Here is a 19951-nt window from a genome sequence, read left to right as displayed (position 1 = left end):
TCAAATTCACAAAGAAAAGAATGAAGCTCATAAAAGAAGATCCTTCTCCATAATTCCTCAAGTCATGCTGTGCTCTCCCACAAATGGTTTTCAAGTTTTCTACCCATCATTGCCAGTATCTTGCCCACGTTTCACTGTATTTCTAATACTGATCTTATCTTCATGGGATACTCTTCTTCACCAGCAAATCACCCATATCCTCAGGCATGGCCCAGAAGCACAGAACTGAATACTATTTTGTGGAGTTATCATGTCTAGTCCATTAACACATTCAATACATTTTAGGCCATAATTCATATGTTCATTAGCAATAGAACAGAACATCTGAATTTTTTGTCACAAGCAGCAGCACCTCTTCAAGTAATGTCTCAGCATCTGGGCACATGTAATTCCTATTATTAAAACATAACCTACTTACAAGAGCCCAGCACATTCAGAGTCTCTCAGAACACAGTCCAGTTGGACTCATGTCTGTGAGGTGCCTGAGACTGCTTATTACCACACTGCAGGAAGAGAGAAGCATTTATAGTAATCAAGGCAAAGCCCAACAATCAGTATGTCAGCTTGTTATTCCTATCTGCACTGATCATCAAAACAAACCACTGTGTGTCAAAGAGCAAAACAACAAATCTAATAAGATCAATATAGGTCAAGATTTTGTAAAGACAGAAGACTACAAAGAAACCGACTGAGAAAAAGTACCGTGTCAGCATAAACACAATGCACTATACACTTCATCTGCGTATTATTATTACTGATATCACAGGCCTACAGAGTATACGTTTCAGTATGTGTACTTAGAAATGATGGAAGCTATGTGGTAACATTACAATTATTTTTTATAATACAGTTAAAAGTCAGTGACATGAAACTTAAAATAATCACACAGAATATAGATATGTAGCTACTTGTAGAATTACTGCTAATCACTAGGCAATATTAATCCACCACATCCAAGTTTTGATAAGAAGCCCTGAATATTAAAGAATTTTCAGGTTATACTCACAAGAGGATTACAGGCTGAATATATCAGCTGTATTATGACATAAGTAAATTATCCTGTTTCCTTATTCATTTTGGATTGCTACCCTTCTGAATTTACATCATTAAGTCAAAGAATACTGGAAAGTGGCTGCTAAAGAAACCAAGAAAAGTAATCCAAATGATCACCTAGATAACGAGAACAACTGCAAATGCAATAACTAAGTACACAGTGCAAAGAAAACCCTTCAGCCTTAGCTAAAAGAAATTCTACATCTTGCCTTCTAAGCATTAAAAAGACATCAAAAAACCACGCAGTTACTAATGATCTAATATTTAATGGGATAAATAACTGCAAAAGGAACCCAAAGAAGTTTCAAGTATGCTTTGCAGTTTACTTCACAAAATGCTCATGTCTTTTAGACCCTAAAACAATGCTGCAACCTGACAATAATGAAGCAGCTTTTCCTAGCTGGGCCGCAGAGTAACACTGCATTCCCCTTTTAAATTTTACCTGTATTTAGAAGTCAGTTTTCACACTTTAATTAATCCCTTAGAATTAATTGAGTGTTTGTGTCCAAAAGACAGTTTTTTACCTTATCAGCCTGACGCATGTAGCAGTAGAGAATTCCTCTCATACACTTTATAGCAGAATGCTCCAGTTCATGAGTCCTTCCCTTGTCGTCATCAATACGCCTGGGTAAGAGAGATAACTCATTAAACAAATTAGAAATGCACTGACTGACAGAAAGAAGAAAAAGGACACATTAGAGCTTTGGAATATTAAGTATTTAACTAATGCTCACATAGAGCGGTGCTCATACTCATATTGACATGTTTATAGCCCTACCCATCCTTCCTTACTAAAAAAAAAAAAATCTGTTTTTTAGTTTATGTTGCAACTTACACAAACATTCCAGTCTACAAGAAGGGCTGGAAGGAGGATCTGGAGAACTACAGACCTGTCAATCTGACCTCGGTGCCAGGGAATGTCACGGAGCAGATCATCTGAGTGACACCACATGCCACACACAGGACAAGCTGACAGGCCCAGTCACCATGCGTTTATGAAAGGCAGGTCCTGCTTGACCAACCTCATCTCCTTCTATGACAAGGTGACCCCCACTTAGTGGAAGAGGGAAAGGCTGTGGAAATTGTGTACCCAGACTTCAGTAAGGCCCTTGACACCATATCCCACAGCAACCTCCTGGAGAAGCTGCAGCTCATGGCTTGGCCAGACGTACTTTTCACTGGGTAAAGAACTGGCTGGTCGGCCGGGCCCGAGGAGCTGTGGTGAATGGAGTCCAGGTCAGTCAGGGGCCGGTCACAAAGTTTGTTCCCCAGAGCTCAGTACTGGGGCCAGTTCTGCTTAATCTCTTTATCAATGGTCTGGATGACGGGATCAAGTGCACCCTCAGTGAGTTGGAGATGACACCACATTGGGTGGGAGTGTTGATGTGCTGGAGGGTGGGAAGGCCATCCAGAGGGATCTGGACCTGCTGGATCAATGGGCTGAGGCCAGTTGTCTGAGGTTCAACAAGGCCAAGTGCTGGGTCCTGCACTTGCGTCACAACAACCCCATGAATGCTGCAGGCTGGGGAAGAGCGGCTGGAAAAGGCCCTGGGGGTGTTGGTGCCAGCGGCTGAACATGAGCCAGCATGTGCCCAGGTGGCCAAGAGGCCACCAGCATCCTGGCTGGTACCAGCACTGGTGTGGCCAGCAGGACTAGAGAAGTGATTGTGCTGCTGTACTGGGCACTGGAGAGGCCAAACCTTGAATCCTGGGGGCAGTCTGGGGCTCTTCATCATAAGAAGGACATTGAAATACTAGAGAGAGTGCAGAGAAGGGAACGGAGCTGGTGAGGGGCTGGAGCACAAGTGTGATGGGAGCTGCTGAGGGACCTGGGGGGTTCAGCTGGAGAACAGGAGCTGAGGGGAGACCTTCTGATCTCTGAACTGCCTGAAAGGAGCTTGGAGCCAGGGAGGGTCGGGCTCTGCTCCCCAGGAACAAGCACCAGGAGCAGAGGAAACGGCCTCAAGTTGCGCCAGGGGAGGTTGAGGTTGGATCTGGGAACAATTTCTTCCCCAAAGGGCTGTGGGGCATTGGAACAGGCTGCCCAGGGCAGTGCTGGAGTCACCATCCCTGGAGGGTTGGAGAGACGGACATGAGGTTCTCAGGGACATGGGGTAGTGCCAGGGGTGGGTTATAGTTGGACTCCATGATCTTAAGGGTCTATTCCAACCAAAATGACTCTATGATTTTATTTCAAAACTTAAAAATAAAAAACCCCACCTTGTTATACTATAACATTGCAAGCCACTGTTCCACGTTCCTTGAGAGATCCAGAACAAAAAGGCCACTTCTCTTTAACTCTACAAAATATCTGCCATTCATAATCAAGCAGTCACTTCCCTGGTGATGTTGATAAAATACAGCTGTGCATACAAGATTCTGAAAGTTAACCACTCCAAATGGCCAGAAAGTTGTTTCAAGATACCTTAGTACTTTTATACTGTGAAATCAAAGAACCCTCACAATCATTACATTCCTAAACATGTATCAAAATTAATGATAGATCCCAAGTTATTTTAACTAGAAGAAATGTGTTGTGTGTAAAAACTTTGATCATTGCATTCCCATGTCCTGTCTTTTTCAGTTCTCCATGTTTGATTAAGCCTTTCCGGGTAAAAATAATGTTTTCTTACACACTTGTAACTTAGAACAACACGTCTCTGATACAAATATGCAAACCAGCATAATATGCTCATTGCTATTTCTCAGTCCACCTTATAGCTGTTACTAATTTGATTAGAGGTAAGGGATGGCAACTACACTGCAAAGGAAGCACACTTAACAGGTCAGTAGTTTATGCTGGGGTTCTGCTGCCTAAACTGAAAATTGGGAAGGTATTATTAAATAATAACTTTAGATACAAGAAATGTACTTGCTTTTACTAACAAAGTTCAAACAAGGGGGAGCTAAAGCAACCCCACAACAAACAAAACCAGATAATACAAAATGAATATTCTCAACTTTATCACAAATCCAAAGAGCAATACGAAGCACATGAAACATCCCTGAAGTTTTCCCGTTACAAAATTTTTCCTCTATTCACAACAGCAGTGTTTGTTTTCTTAGTGTGCTCTCAAGAAATCTCGCTTTTATGAAAGCAAACAGCAGCGCTGGCCTGAGCCTGGCACAGTAATCTGCAGCGGGAGGTCACGCTGCCTGCCGCGGGAGCCCTGCATCTCGCCTCCTCTCAGACTTCAGCCATTCACGTGATTTCAATCATCAACCTTCGCCCATCAAAGAAAATTTGTTGCCCAGCGCAGATCATCCTCCATGATTCCACAAATTGGAAATTAAAGACTGAATAACTTGGGCTACATTATGCCACGCTCTCTCCTAGGAGTTGCTGAAAAGTAAAAACAACCACCCCTCACCTTTTTATTCTCCCTACTATTTTTTCTATTTATTTTGTTTTCAAATGCTTTTATTTCACCAACAGAAAGATGAATTCAAAAAAAGACAAAAAGATTTCAATATAAGAAACAAAGGTAATAATTACACATTCTCAATGTTGACTTCTGTATAATTTTTGCTAGTTTCTCAAAATTTTGAAACCCATTAGATCTCAGGCATGGTATCTCCAGAAGAAAACACAGGTCTCTCTATGTTTGCTTTTTCAAAAAGTACCACTTTGTAACTTTTCCTAGAGGACAATGTTAATAGCTATTTTTTCAGATTGCTGTCAAAGAGAAAATCTAAAGCAATAAATGGAGACAAAAAGGAAACTCAGATTTATTTATCTGCTAAACAAGTCATCTTTACCTCAACAGTAGCTCCCCGTATTATTTCTGGCCCTTCTTTTGTAAAATATACTAAATTTTTTTCCAAGAATATGATCACTACATTAGTACAAGGAGTTGATTAGTAAAAAGAGTAAATTTTTCACTATTTGCACACCATCATCTTTCTTAAATACACCACATTTGAGTTATCATTGCCTCGGTCTGTGTTTTTCTGGGTGGTCGGGGTAGCAAGGTTGGAAACAAGGAATAGTAAATCTCACAAAGCAATTTCCATAGCTATCTGTCCTAAAGCAGAGTGACTTATGAATCTATTAAGAAGGGAGGTAACTCGCCCAGCGCTCTGAAGGTCGCCCCACACCACACACATTCCTGAGCGGCTTCTCTAACGAGTCAACAGTGAAAACAGAAGCAGCAGAAAATAAGAAGAGCGAAAGGAGCCTGCTCAGGCTCTGCACCTAGTGAGGAACACATTTGTTATTTCCTAACTATACATTTCTCGGCATTCAAGGATTCATTCTCTTGTGAGTACCCGGAGTGTTTCTACCCACAACAAGCCTGCTTCTGCTCTCAACTCTCCTGCTGCATTTTAAAAGAGAAGAATTTATTCAGTACAATTTGCCACAGAAGCCTTTGTTTTTAATATACCTATAAAATTATAGGAAAACACACTTAGCAAAAGTAGAGTGCCATTTTTTAACCTAGTAGCTACATAAGTATTTTTACTGAGACATGGAAATGTGTACCATCTCTATGTGTTTACCAAACTATTTTCAATACAGCTTCATCATTTAAATCATGCCCAGAGTACTGCACAACAGAACGCAGCACAGCAGAGACGGGAGCCTAGAACTGACTCACCGGTAAGCAAGGGCTAAGGCCCAGGCACACGCAGCACAGTACAGACTGTCGTGTACTTTTGCCTTGCGGTTATCGCCGTATGTCTTTGTAGGAAACAGACCTGTGGTTGGGCTTTGATGAAGCAGCAACGTTGACTTAACTGGAAAAAGGGAAAAAGGAAAAGCGGTATTAACAATGCTTAAGTTTCTTCCAGTTCCTAAATAGATTTTCAGGAGCAAATCAACGTGTGAACAACCTGTTAGACCCCGCACAACATAAAAACAAAGAGAAAGAAAGGTAAGGAGAGAGACACACACAAAAATTTTTATCCTGTTGGTGTTTCAGTCAATATAGACATTTTTATATTAAAAAAAAAAATCAGTATTCATAGCTATTTACATGGCTCTGCTCCAGTACAACCCACTCTGTTTAAAATCTCTATAATGCAACCAACTAATTTCCTTTTTATGAAAAAAAAAGAGCTACAGTATGGCTGCTGCCTCCACTAAATGATTTAAATAGTTACATAAAACTTAAAGTTTAACTTAGGTCAAATGATTGTATCAATATGTTTAAAAAAGGAAAGGAATACATAAGTGAGGAGAAAGGATGACTAGAATTATTGACCTCAGTACCTTGACTTAAAAATGGAACAAGGCAGGAGTTTTCAGGCTGTCAAAAGCACATCAGTAAAACCCCTAAATATTGCTTTCTTCCTTTTACTACTTTAATATTTTGCATTTTATGAATAGTTGTCCTAAAGCTGTAGAATAGCAGGCATGGTACAAGACTGAAATTTGGCTTAAGATCCTTGAACAATAACCTGTCCAGAAGAAAACAGCTGTGTGTGTGTTTGTTTTTTTCAGCATATTATCAAGCTTCAATTTTTAAAAGCCTCTTTATTGTCTTTGTATTAGAAATTAAGTATTTAAAATAAAAGTTACAGGGGTTTATGACTTTTTGCATTATATTCTTTAGTGACTTAATACCTTCTAACCATAACTTTGATAAAGTGTTACCTGGAAAAGACAATATAGATAATTCTTTAAAAGGGATTTGGGTGAAGGGAGTCTCATCCCACATTTTTAGAATGATGGCAAAATTGTTCACTATTCTATACTCTTGCTTAAATTTCAAATAGTCAATTGCACAGGCTCTAAAGAAACTGATTTTAGAACACAGGCAGGACTTCATGGTAACACAAACCTGCCAACAATCAAAACAAACCATTCGTTCCCTAAAGGGCATGGTTTTGGCTTAAAATGTTCTCATCAGGACAAGAGAACACTACAGTTGTTCTAAAATAGGTTAGCAAACAGATAAAATTTCAGCACAAAAGTACATGACAGCACCATCAATAACAACAAAGCAACCCCTCACCAATCACCTGTCAAACTGCAGTAAGTACTGCAAGAGAGCTTTTTCCATTGAACTTTTTCCTCAGCTGCACCTGGCTAACAGTGCCATACTGGGCTACCATTTCACCCAAAAGAATTGTAAATCCAATCCCACAGCTGGACTAGATTTCTAATAAACGTTGTCATTTGCAGCAAGAAGTGCAATTCAGCCCTGCAGTTTCTGCACCTTTCAAACTCCCAGCAGAAATCTGGGAAACCATCCTCAAGGAGGAATAATACAGCAATGATATTTAAAACGTAAATATCAATTCCAATTAATATCTGGGTTAGTTCAAGCATCAAAAACTGTCAGCAGATTACCTTCACCATTCCCCATCCACGACCATCAGCTGCAACTCAGAATCTATTCCACCATTTCACAAATGCAGATAATTTCCAATACTGTTTACAGGTCACGATTTTTCAAGCAAGGTACGAAATATCCAAATACATGCATTATATTATCACAGGAATCTTATGAGGAATTGTAATTACAAAACCCTTTACTTTTCAGAGAATAAAATCCTTATTAAAGACTGCAGATATTATTTTAAGACAAAGCTAATTACTGTCATAACCATTACTGTAAATGTTTTGGTAAGTTACACTGAAAATCTCTCATGGTAGGAACAATTATTAACTTACCAATTCTATAGTAATGATCTAATTTATCCCACAGACCTTCTCCCTCTGGTTTTGGAAGATTAATACTTTTAAGTGGCTCATAAATAGAACCTAAAAAAAAAAAAAAAAAAGAAGAGGAAAAACAAAATCAGGATCAGAATTAGTTTCACAATTCTTCTATTGCTAAGAATTTTCTAGGACCATTTTCTTGGCAATTAAGTATGCTACAGACAGAATCCCTAAAGAGATGTAGAAAAATAGAAGGAAGAGGGACAAAAGTAGCCCAAATATACCATTACTTCCCTACCTGTCTTCTAAAATGGTGAACATGTATGTACAACACCAGGAAGGTTTTACCCATCCTGACCTTGTTTTCCTCCACCCCACAATAAGCCTAGTTCATTCCTTCTTGAATCCAAAAAAGGGGAAGCTTTTGCTCACATACACCCAGAGTTTAAACACGTGTATGTGGGGAAAGGGCCTGAGTGGGAAGCACAGAGAACCCGATTCATTTCGGTTGCCTAAAAAAGAAAAAAAAACAAAGCTAAAAGAAATAAAGTTGCTCTGTAATAGAAAAGGAAACACATCACACCTTCTGAATCTTTTGAGTCTTCTGTTTAAAAAACAACATTCTGAACCCAATTTAAATCAATTTTTCAAGCCAATTTTATTTTTCTACTTCTTTTTGCCTAGGAATTCCTGCCTGTTAGAAGAGTTGTAATTTATGTTGTAGTGATTAATCCTGTTATCTTGCAAAACCACCAAATACAGTGACCTGCAGTAACGGTAATTTTATAAGGTGATTCAATGAAAGGACAGAATATGTTCAGGAAAAAAGTCTTCAGTAAGTCACTTATTGCATAAAAAGTAGCAAACCAATGAGAAATATTTACTTACTAGATTTTCAAAGGCAAAATAAAGATCCTTACTTTTAGATTTGTTAATTGTATAAGCCATACATAGTCCACAGCTCCTTGTGTGTGAACAAGGTTCAGAATGTCCATTTCCTGCGGACTGTTAACCCCAGTACTGCACCATGGAAAACAGCTGAGGATCCATAGGCACACGCACTTACACACACAACTCAAGATTTCTAAAAGAAAATTGCTCTAATTTACATACTTACCAGACAATCTGTGACCTTCTGCGGCCAACACAGAAACAAAATAAAGTGATCATGAACAAAAAGTATATTCCTCTATTTCAGAGCATTCAAATATTTCAACTTTGTGCAGAGAGAAGACTGAACAGAATAACGAACATGAAAACATCAAAGCACCACCACCATCTACAAATGATATTATTTTAGTAAAGTTCAGTAAAGTTCAAAACTTTACGAGCAGAAATAAATTGAAACCGCCAGAGTAGACTGCTGATGAAACAAAAAGGTGAAACGAATGCAAAGTTCAAGAAAATTGACAAAAAGTAGAGTTTTATTCCTTGAAAGTATTTCTTAGAAGTTCTCATTCTCCAAGTAGGAGAACTTGCTTAAAGGAACACTCAAAATCAAAGTTTTCCACATACTCCTCTTTTAATTCTTCCTTAGCATCTATATATCGTAGTTAATGTTTTGCATTCCGCTGGACAACTCCTGTGGTAAATTACGTTTCATTGGTATCACAAGCGAATCAAAAGGCAGCGAACAGGCCAAGTGCGAAGCTGCTCCTTCCATGGGCTCTGCAACCAGACCAGAACCCAGGGGAAGCTATTTTGAGGATAGCTAAAAAAAGCCCATCTATTCTCTTCTCCAAAATCCATTTAACAGTTCATTTCAGCAAGGCAAAAACCTGCCATAGAAAGCAATTTTCAATTACATATTAAAATATGTTTTAAAGCTGAAAAAAAAATACAGCAGCAAGATGCTGCAACACTTAAACATAAAAGAATGACACAAGTAAATAGTACCCTTGAGTTCTCATTTGTACGGTAGCATTCAGAACAAACAGAATGAGGACATTAATTTCAAATACTATTTTTCATAAATATCTCATTTCATTGTAACCACATGGTGTGAGTTTTATTTTAGGTAAATAAGCAGATGTGCTAGGAAGGACTAAAACAAATATATTTAGTTGGCTTAATATTCCTTCGGCTGTATGCCAATGTACCAAGCCTAACAAAATTTAAATAGGATATATGGTAGTTCAGATTTTCTTACACAAAGAATGAAATATGCCCCTTGTTTCCTTGTGTCAGAACTGAATGGGTGCAAGACAGTAACTACTTCAAAAAATACTTTAAAAAAAAAAAAAAAACAGGAAATCAAAGTGTTACTTCCTGCATTAATATATTCAATGTCTTAAAAGAGAACACTCAAAATCCTTATCCCAAGTCCAATTAAATACCTGTTTGTCTTGCACTGACTAAATACACTATATACATATTTTGAATCAAAAACTAATCTCCTTTCATCTCCTACCACTTACAGGTTCCAGAGTAATATGATTTCACTATTCTTCAAGTTGAAGAATTACTAGAAAGGACAGTCATTTCCTTTCAAAATGTTAGAGAACAGGAAGAAATCTGAAACAGCCCAATAACTGATAACAGAACATCAATTACTAGCGTAGAATTAAAGTAATAAACAGCCAAGATATTTCTGACTTAGTTAAGACATGAAAACTGTAAGAAAACATCCAGCAGATGAAACTCGAATGTACAACAATTATAGGACAAATTTACAATTTAATTCTCTCTTCTAAGCAGAACACAGAACGGAAGAAAATGACCTCTCTGAGGACAGCTATTAGCAGTGTCAGTACCTGTGTACATACAGCCTCTGGAGGGTGAGAACATTATGGCATCCTGATGTTAAGGTACTTTCCCATCCACTTCCATTTTATTCCAGTTATATTTGAGATTAGCATTAATTGCTCTTCAGGGAAGAGCTATAAACTGCCTAGATATTTAGATTTAAAAGCTATGGCCAACATTTTGAAACCCTGCTCCCAAATTCTTACATATGGAGGCTTTGAATACCACACATCCTTCAAGATGCCAGTAACTGCAGTTATTACAGAAAAATAGGCATCAGAATGCAGTTCTGGGCCTAGTCTATGGATAAAGATTTGCATATTTCAACAAAGATTCAGTATTCAGATTTTTCAAAGTACAGAATCTAAAAAAAGCCACCAAAAAACAAAAACCAAAAAACAAACCACACGACAAACAAGAACCACTCCCTCCAAGTTTAATCACAAACAAATAGAAACAACGCAGCAAGAATTTTATTTCCTTCATATGTCAGAAGGACAAAAGAAAATATGTTTACTTGCAAAATTAAATCAGCACAGACCAGGAAAAAAAGAAAAAAAAAAAAAAAAAAAGCTGAGAATACCATACTTCTTTCTAAGCGGGATGAGGACAAAAACTGACCACAGTGCTTTAATGCAACACTAGTTCTGGATGGAAACCAATACCTGAGACAAGAACAAGTTCTGGATCTCAGACCACAATGATCTTCATCACTCAACATTAATATCGGCAACATTACAGAAGCCATTGAGACCCAAAAGGATTTTATTTCTTCACACGGCAAAGTTTAAGAAACTATATCACACAAACAAATCATACCCTCCCAATATCACACTTCCTTTCCCTTGAGACTTCTCCCGCAATCTCTCCTGAGCTCAGACTTAATACAGAGCTGAAGAGGAACACTGGTGAATACAATACAGTTTATTCTAAAAGCTGTTTGCCATGAAATGTATCTGCTTCTAAGTCCAAACCCATGTAGTTGAGCAACGCGATATCAGAAAATAGTTTTCAGAAGCACCTCTACTGGAAGGAAAACTCACTTCTCACATATGTAAATATCCAAACTCTGATTCCATGAACTTAAGGGTTTTTTTAATCACTACATCCAGGAGGAAAATACAGCCTCACAGGTGCCCCTGCTCTGAGCAAGAGGTGGGAGTAGATGACCTCCTAACACCCCTTCCAAACCGAACTGTTCTAGAATTCAATGAAAACACAGCGAGGAAACCCCAGGAGAGCAGCTAGGGGAGGAAGAAGAGAGAGCTACTATGGTATTCCTCTATCTGAATAAACAGTAGGAGTAAACACGAGGTAGAAAGGCTTACCTAGGTTGAGTGACGATAACAACACTGGTAAAAATTAGTAAAATCTTGTAACAGTTCCATTTAAATAATTTTAAAGTGACAAAACTTTTCAACCATCATTTATCACGAAAAATCAAGTGTTAGGCTGTGCACATAATTCAATTAGAAATTCATGGAGAAAGAAAAAATTGGTACCAATTTATTTTGTCCTTTCTGTTTCCTAATCATCTGAAGTGATTTCTCTCTGCAGTACATTATACTTAATAGAAGGTACTGATTTCGGGATTCACAGCAACTAACACCACACCAAAGTTACTAAACACCAGAAATAAAGCATTGATGGTTATGCCAGTACACAGGGGCTTCACTTAACCAAAGTCTCCCACAGAAACCTTGTAAATGCTACAAGTAAGGCAGGAAAGCATTCAGCATATTCAAGGCAACCATTGCCATTTCTGAGAACTCAAAACAATAGCTCTTAAAATTACTAAAAACGTGTGGTTTGCATCATATCAACAGAAAAAGCAAATATCAATAGAATATTATAATTAGGGAAAAGTATTTTTTTATTACAATGTCAACACTTCACGTGTCCTTTGACATGACAAGAGGCAGAGCAGCAATGCCAGGGCAGGGCAGGGTGCTCAGTGACAGCTGTGGCCTGGCCACCTCCCCCGGCACTCGCTCTGCTCACGCGTTCACACACCAAACCACAGTCCTGTACGGTTTCTCCAGACCAGCTGCCTTCACATACGGACACATTTGTTCCAGTTCAACTCTTTTCAAATATAACGAGCTAAACCAGGACTGGTTTTCACAACTTTATGCATTCTAGCTTCTGTTGCCCCTAAAGAGAATCTGTGCCAAGGGGCATTAACTTGCTTCCACTTAATTTCCAAAACATGATTTGGAACAATCACTGACTTATTGGAAATTTTACCTCTTTTCTCTAAAACACTCATGTTGGGTATTTTTAGGAGATAAATGTGAACACCATTTTTAGTGCACCTGTCACATGACCATCGTCTTAAAGAGAAGTTTGAGTTCAGAGATTGTTGCACTTAGAGATACTTATAAGAACACAAAACACAAACACAATAGGAAGATCCGAACAGTAGGTTTCAACTTAAACAGATTCTAATTTTCAGAAATTTTCACTGAAAGAGCTCAAATTTTTAAGCTCCACTGTACAGTGTTAAAAAACTGCTTGCACGAGACACTGCACAAAACACACAATTATTTTTTGTCGAGTTAAATAGCCACAAACAAAAACAAAACATGGAACTACACACTTACCAAATTTTAAAAAAGCATGCGCAGAGGTTCTGTCATCATCCAAACTGGCCATTTCAAATTGGTGCAGCTAATCACAAACGGCTCAGGCTAAGCTACAGCAATTTTCAAAACTGTTTAGTAAATGTTAAAGGCAATCAGCATTAAATTAAGTGAAAGCAATGTTAGTGGAGTTATTAACATGACAGAGTGCACAGCACAAAGGGTAGTAAAGTTTCATTATGTGTTATGTTTCCCTCTTCTACCCTAAAAATTGGTTTTATCTTACTTTTACTCCCATAAAATTTATATGAGTGAAATGACATGGTTTAAAGAAACTCCATTTTTGGACACTAGACTGTAGCTTTTTTATTCAACAGGGAATTTGCCACTAACGTCAAAAGGTGCTAAATAAAAGCTATTTTATATATTTCAAGATCAAATAAAAATGCTGACTTAACTAGTACATATAGAAGTGTTAAGTAATAGCAAACATGGGGAGCTAAAATTCTGCTTATGCATAGTACTGCTTTTATCCCATGTACAATTAACATTAGGATGGTTCTTGTCATCATATACCATTGCTTATGGTACTGAATATCTCAGTTATTCAAAACAGAACAGCTTTCAGTTGGGAATGTAAAATAAGAAAACAGTTTGTAATTATGATAACAATTTTCTTCCAAATGTTTAAAGAAGTTTATGTTTTTTAAAGTAACCTAAATTTCAGGGGCTGCAGACTGGCCAACTACTGAGTATCTTTGCAATCTGCTCCTGACTGTTAATTGTCAAGGAATAAAAGAAAAATTCTCAATGAAATTTGTTTTTACTGGCAAAAATGAAATTCGTCATTTAATATACATAAACCTGAAGATATGGATTACCTCCTACAGGACAGGGTCTTACATGGTACTTTGCTGTCCGCTATAAAACATGAGTCACTCCCTCATTTCATGCACATGAATCTATATTCATGTTTACTATATCTTACTCCAAGCATCATACTTTAAAAAATCATCAAAACAAAGAGCACTGTTTGTAACCCGGGAGTCTGGAGCACAGACATCAGGCAATTCAGAACAGTAGGAGGAGGTTCAGCCACTTTCAGTGATTACACCTGCCACGTCTCTTTCTGACAGTGCCACAAAGGAAGTAGAAAACCTCTGAAGTTATATAAATTTCAACACTCTTATAAAGATGCAGGAGTAAATTTGAGAAACAAGAACATAATCTTCATTCTTAGATCGGAACGTTAACTGAAAGACTCTATAAAAAATTGATTTAAAAAATAATCTATCAGAAAAGCATTTAAATTAAAATCATCTTTATTTCTTCAGCTACTATATAAACGACAAAATCCCTATGAACAGGAAAAGAAGGAAGTGAACTACAATAACCTGTCATTATCCCAGAAGACACTTTGTTATACATTTAACAAAAAAGTAGAAGGCAGCAAAAAACTCAAGCATTTAAAAGCATTTAAAATCTGCCAAATGCCTCCGACAGCCTCAGGGCCCACATGGGAAGCCCAAAGTCAACATGCTGCCTCATGGCTAAGGACTCACAAACTTCAAATGTGCAGGTTCCAGACTTTATTTTGTAGAGCTCCATAGCTATATTTATAAATCAATTTTCAGATAATAGTACCATGGCATCATAATTGGCCACAAAGTAAGAACTCATTTACTCAACAATCTTAATGATGGTATTTTGCAAATTAATACTATACACAAGCAGAATTTTTAAAGCCATATGAATCAGATCAGTCTTTAATCAATCAATTTTGTCTATGAGAGCCCTCATGAAGTCCCATTTTCTTTTCACACTGACTGATCGGTCTCTACCACAATACAACTAATCAAATATGCAAATAAGGAAATAATGATTGAGTTTTACAAGCACATTAATAAATAAACACCACAGGGATCATTTGGAAAACTGTTTCTTTAGAACATTAACAATTAAAGCCATACTAAGACTGTATTTTATTAAAAAAAAAAAAAGAAATATGTAATTTTTTGAACTTTGGAAATGCAAGCCCACTCAGTAAACATCATCCTTGCATTTAGGCCAGAATGTAGCAACCCAAGTTCAGAACAAGAAATTCTCATATTAAAAAAAAACCAAAACAACAAACTTCATCTAAGGCAAACCTGGCAAAAGCTAGTACTTTAGTGTAAGCGCCTGCAATTTTAAAATTCATCTGTCCGACAGCTCTATAAACCGCAGGCAGCAGCAGGGCCATGAGCAGCTCCTCTTACAGCCGCACTGCCAAGTGACACCTGTCAGTCCCCTCATCCGCCAGGGACACGGGCCAGGAATACCCGGCCAGGGACACCGCGGGAGAGCCTGCACCAGCAGTACTGTGACCAACCGGCCCATGGCCCTGAGGGGGATCCCACTGCCCCGAGTGGATCTCACTGCCCTGAGGGGATCACAGCAGCCCTGAGAGGATCTCACTGTCCTGAGAGGATCCCATTGCACTGAGGGGATCACAGCGGCCCTGAGGGGGGGATCCCACTGCCCTGAGGGGACCCCACTGCCCTGAGGGGATCTCACTGCTCTGAGGGGACCCCACTGCCCTGAGGGGACCCCACTGCCCTGAGGGGACCCCACTGCCCTGAGGGGGCCCCACTGCCCTGAGGGGGCCCCACTGCCCTGAGGGGATCTCACTGCTCTGAGGGGACCCCACTGCCCTGAGGGGGCCCCACTGCCCTGAGGGGGCCCCACTGCCCTGAGGGGACCCCACTGCCCTGAGGGGATCTCACTGCTCTGAGGGGACCTCACTGCCCTGAGGGGACCCCACTGCCCTGAGGGGATCACAGCGGCCCTGACAGGATCGCACTGCTCCGAGGGGATTCCGGCTGCCCTGAGAGATTCCCGGCTGCGCCCGTCGGGCCCGAGGAGCGGGCAGAGCCTGGGGCCGTGGAGCAGCCTCTGGGCAGCGGGCGCGGGCGGGCAGGGCCGGGGAGACGGGCGAGCTGAGGGGAGGGCAGAGCAGGCACAGGTCGGGCAGAGCTCGGGGCGGGCGGGGGCAAAGGGCCGGAGAGCGGGACCGGGGCCGTTAGTGAGCAGGGGAGAGGCGCTGCGAGCAGAGGGAGCCAAGAGCTCAGACCTGAACGTTTAGAGCGAGCCCGCAGCTCCAGCATCTTCCAGCTCACATCGGCCAAATGGGCGGCCGCAGAGGCCGCTGCTGCTGCCGCCGCCATCCCGCCGAGGTCCCGCCGCTGCCGCCACTCGCCGTGCCGCTTCCGGGCCGTCCTCGCCCACCGCCAGCAGCCGGGCGGCTACCTCGCCTGTTACCCGCGCCAGCCGTAAAGATACTCGCTCGGGCCGTCACGCCGCTGTCGCAAAGCCGCCGGGTCAGTCCCGGAAGCGGGCCGGCCCTGTGGCGGGCACACCCTGCGCTGCCGTAAGTGACGCGGGGCCCGGGCCGCACGCAGCGGGATGGGGCCCGGCGGGCTGGGGCTGGCGCTGCTGCTGGCGCTAGTGGCGCCCGGCGCGGCCCTGCAGAACGTCACGGCGCAGCTCTTCGGCAGCGAGGCCTACGGGACCCTGGCGGCCTTCGGGGACTTCAACTCGGACAAGCAGACGGACCTGTTCGTGCTGCGAGGCGGTGAGGGAGCGGGGAGCGGCGCCGCTCGGGAGGGCGGGAGCGCCCGGGGCCCCGTGTCCTGTGGGGGCGGTTGCTGAGGTGCGTCCCGGGGCGGGCGGGGACGGTGACACCGAAGCGGCCACTTTAATGACCTCCTTCATGGGGATCAGTATGGAAAGGGGGAGTGTCAGGAGGATGGAGCCAGGCTCTTCTGGTGACAACCAGGGACAGGACAAGGGGCAATGGGTGCAAACTGGAACACAGGAGGTTCCATTGAAAGATGAGAAGAAACTTGTTGGGGGTGAGGGTGTCAGAGCCTGGCCCAGGCTGCCCAGGGGGTTGTGGAGTCTCCTTCTGTGCAGACATTCCAACCCGCCTGGACACCTTCCTGTGTAACCTCATCTGGGTGTTCCTGCTCCATGGGGGGATTGCACTGGATGAGCTTTCCAGGGCCCTTCCAACCCCTGACACTCTCGGATTCTGTTCCTGTTGAGCAGGGCCGGGCTCTCTTGGGATCCTGGGTCCCCCCAGCCCGGTGGCCACTGGCTCAGGAGCTGCTGGTTGTTCACCTCCCTCAGCATTCGGCTCTGTCCGCAGTGCTGATGAGGGCAGGCAATTAAATTATTTCCCAGACTAAACTCGACTTTTTTTTTGCTTCTGAGGTACTTTCTGTATGGAAATAGATATTTGCAATTTGCACTACAACCTGGCTTTGTATAGCGTGAGGAGTATTTGTCTTTGAAGTTGAACTTATGGTTGTGAAATAATCTAATGACTGTTTGAAATTGGATTTTCTCCTTTCACAATATTTTGGGAGACAGAGACGAGCGTTTCACAGTTGTAAGGAGCATAAATTAAATATTATCCTACTTTAAACATTATGTTAAGGTGGAAGGCTGGATAAATCCGTTCCATGCAGGTCTCATCTGCCATGGGTTTCTGTTTAGGCTTCAGATATGAGCACACCCCAAATCAGAGCTTATTTATTGGTGGTCAGTGTTATTTGCAGATATTAATCTTGGATTATTTTACTGACTTAAAGCTACACATTAAGATAATAAATTTATGTTCAAATTTACCTTTTTTATTCCTTCTGTCTCAAAAATGTTTCTTTAAATAGCTTTGACAAAGTGTGAGTGAATTTCCCATCTAGTTGCAATATTTAAATGTATGGCTTCTTGAAAATGCTCCACTAGCTCATCTTCTGAAGAATTGCCCCGAAAGATTAGATTTTAAATGAACATCAATGATAAGAGAGTTAATTTTCATTATTTTCCAGGTGGAATCATAGAAAAGTGTGGATAGTTAAAAGTTTTAGAAATAAGCCTCCTGGTTTCTTCTTTACTGTTTGATACTCCGTAAAAAATCAGCCAGAAATAACATACTTAAAAACATCATTTTTCATTATTTCAATATTGACAAAAAGTAGCTTGAAAAATCTAAAGAACATCTTCTAAAAAAAAAAAAAAAGTAATAGCCAATTGTGAATAGTAGGATTCTAAGAAACAGAGTAAACAGCAGCCAGTTGGAAACAGTGTTGCTGAAGTGAGTGCTGGAGAGAATACCCGGCTTTGGGCAACAGTGATCTGGTAGAGAAGCACAGTCCTCATAATCCTGCCCCTTACTAAGGAAATTGGGATGATGTCTTTGGTCTTTTGCTGGATATATATTACTATTCTGATCTTGAATTACTTTATTGTAGTGAGAGTTATGTTTCCTATGCTCAGATACCTGTTACTCAGGCCTTTGTAAGAGAGTAAACCAGCTAAATGTAAGAGTATCAAAAGTATCTCAGAAGTATCTTGTTGCAAGAACAATTCAAAATTACCAAGGGGCCTTGGGTTTAGCCAATTTCTGACACTAATATATGTGAATAAATGGAATTGTGTGTGCACAAACCAGGGGTGATGAAGGTGAGGGGGATTGTGCTGCGGGCCTGTGTAGCCCACCAGCTCTGGTTGTGCTTGGTGCCTCTTCCAGCAGCACAGGCAGCGAGTGAGCGTTCCCCACCCGGCTGCATTGCACCGGCCAGCTTGAAAACTTCTGTGCTATCCTCACTCACGTGTTCAGGCTCAAGATTTCTAATCCACATAATTGTTGTTTGCCTGGAAGCTGCTCAGTTTTTTCTTTCTCATGTACTTTTTTTCCTTTATTCTTTATTGTTAAGATGAGAGGATGAGAACTGCACATAGCGTCTAGGATGAGTGCACTGTGGATTGATGTAGTGGCATAGTGATTTTGTTTTCTATTCATCTAATAATTTCCAGGAGTCAGTTTGTTTTGAATATTGATGAGCTCTGAGCTGGTATTTTCATAAACCTACCTTTAGTGAGCATAAAATCTCATTTCTGAGTGGTATGACTGTCTTGGAACCTGGTATATGTAAAACCATGTTTGTTTTTTCATCATCATTATTACTTTACCACATTGATGATACAAAGGCAGGTGAAAGTCTAGGCCAGGCTTTATCTTCGTGCCAGATGGGACTGCACTAGTCGCCCCTATCCATTTTGGAAGGCTTTGTTTTCACTTACTCATTTGCTGGCGTATTCTCCTTGGAAAATCTGTTTGTGCCAGTTGTCTTTTTTTCTTTCAAAGCCAGAAAGTTTGTATTCTGCACTTTCACTGTGACCTCTGCCACAGAGTGATGCTCATAGAATCTACTGTGGTGGCTCCAGTTTGGAGCCATGGAATTATTTCTGATTAGGTAACCTAGTTCTTGCAGTTTGGGCTGCTAGAGGTGAGTTTCTTGGAGAATGCAGAAAACAAACATAAAAAAGAATGAGTAAAAAAACTGTATTTCTTTCTTTAGCCGTGAACTATTATTGCAGAAGTAAGTGCATGTGTATTATGATTTACTGACTGAAAATACATTTCATTGTTCAGGTGTTTTTTTTTTTTTTTCCTTCCCCAAATTTTAGTTATTTGTGAAACACAAAGTATAGGTTTTGATTTAGATCTTCCTGAAATAATTCAAGGAAGGTGGCTTGTATCGTTGCCTCTAAAGAAGGGAGTGCTGCAGGCAGCCAGGTCACTTCTGTGAACTTCACTTAAAGGGCTTTTGTCAGCTGACATGGGAAAGCAATGTCAGATCCTGCGATGTCAGAGACCATATTAACAGAATTCATTTGAGTTAGCTTTTAAGCTTTAATTGTTTGTATGGAACTGAAGCCTACTATTTTTCCATATGTACTGTTTCTTAACTCGCTACAGGAAGTTGTGTTTCAAGTGATGTGGTAACAATAGCAGAGAGAAAGCTCTCACACTAAGCCCCACGGAAGGCTCTTGCTATCAGTGTTCCTGTGAGATGGCATGAGGTTGGTGGGTTGTATTGACTCCTTTTGCTCCCCTTTGGATGAGGAGGATGGAGTT

The 19951-nt window shown here is 40.8% G+C and overlaps 2 protein-coding genes across 4 annotated transcripts in view; one reads left to right on the top strand and one right to left on the bottom strand.

The window, feature by feature from the left end:
- Window positions 1-16367, bottom strand: part of PHKB (phosphorylase kinase regulatory subunit beta) — a 77893-nt gene extending 61526 nt beyond the window's left edge. Inside the window, 7 exon segments of the mRNA XM_080351895.1 lie at window positions 1578-1677; window positions 5652-5790; window positions 7673-7762; window positions 8778-8795; window positions 13009-13069; window positions 13071-13075; window positions 16100-16367. Of these exon segments, the coding sequence (XP_080208021.1) occupies window positions 1578-1677; window positions 5652-5790; window positions 7673-7762; window positions 8778-8795; window positions 13009-13069; window positions 13071-13075; window positions 16100-16193 (507 nt within the window). The 5' untranslated portion in view covers window positions 16194-16367.
- Window positions 16365-19951, top strand: part of ITFG1 (integrin alpha FG-GAP repeat containing 1) — an 87749-nt gene continuing 84162 nt past the window's right edge. Inside the window, exon 1 of one of the 3 annotated variants that reach the window (XM_080351892.1) lies at window positions 16365-16600. In XM_080351892.1, the coding sequence (XP_080208018.1) occupies window positions 16432-16600 (169 nt within the window). In that variant the 5' untranslated portion in view covers window positions 16365-16431. The other 2 variants (XM_080351894.1, XM_080351893.1) reach the window with 2 other exon arrangements.

The sequence above is a fragment of the Nesoenas mayeri genome, assembly GCF_963082525.1.
Source record: "Nesoenas mayeri genome assembly, chromosome: 12".
NCBI lineage: Eukaryota > Metazoa > Chordata > Aves > Columbiformes > Columbidae > Nesoenas > Nesoenas mayeri.
This window is presented reverse-complemented; position numbering and strand designations above follow the sequence as displayed.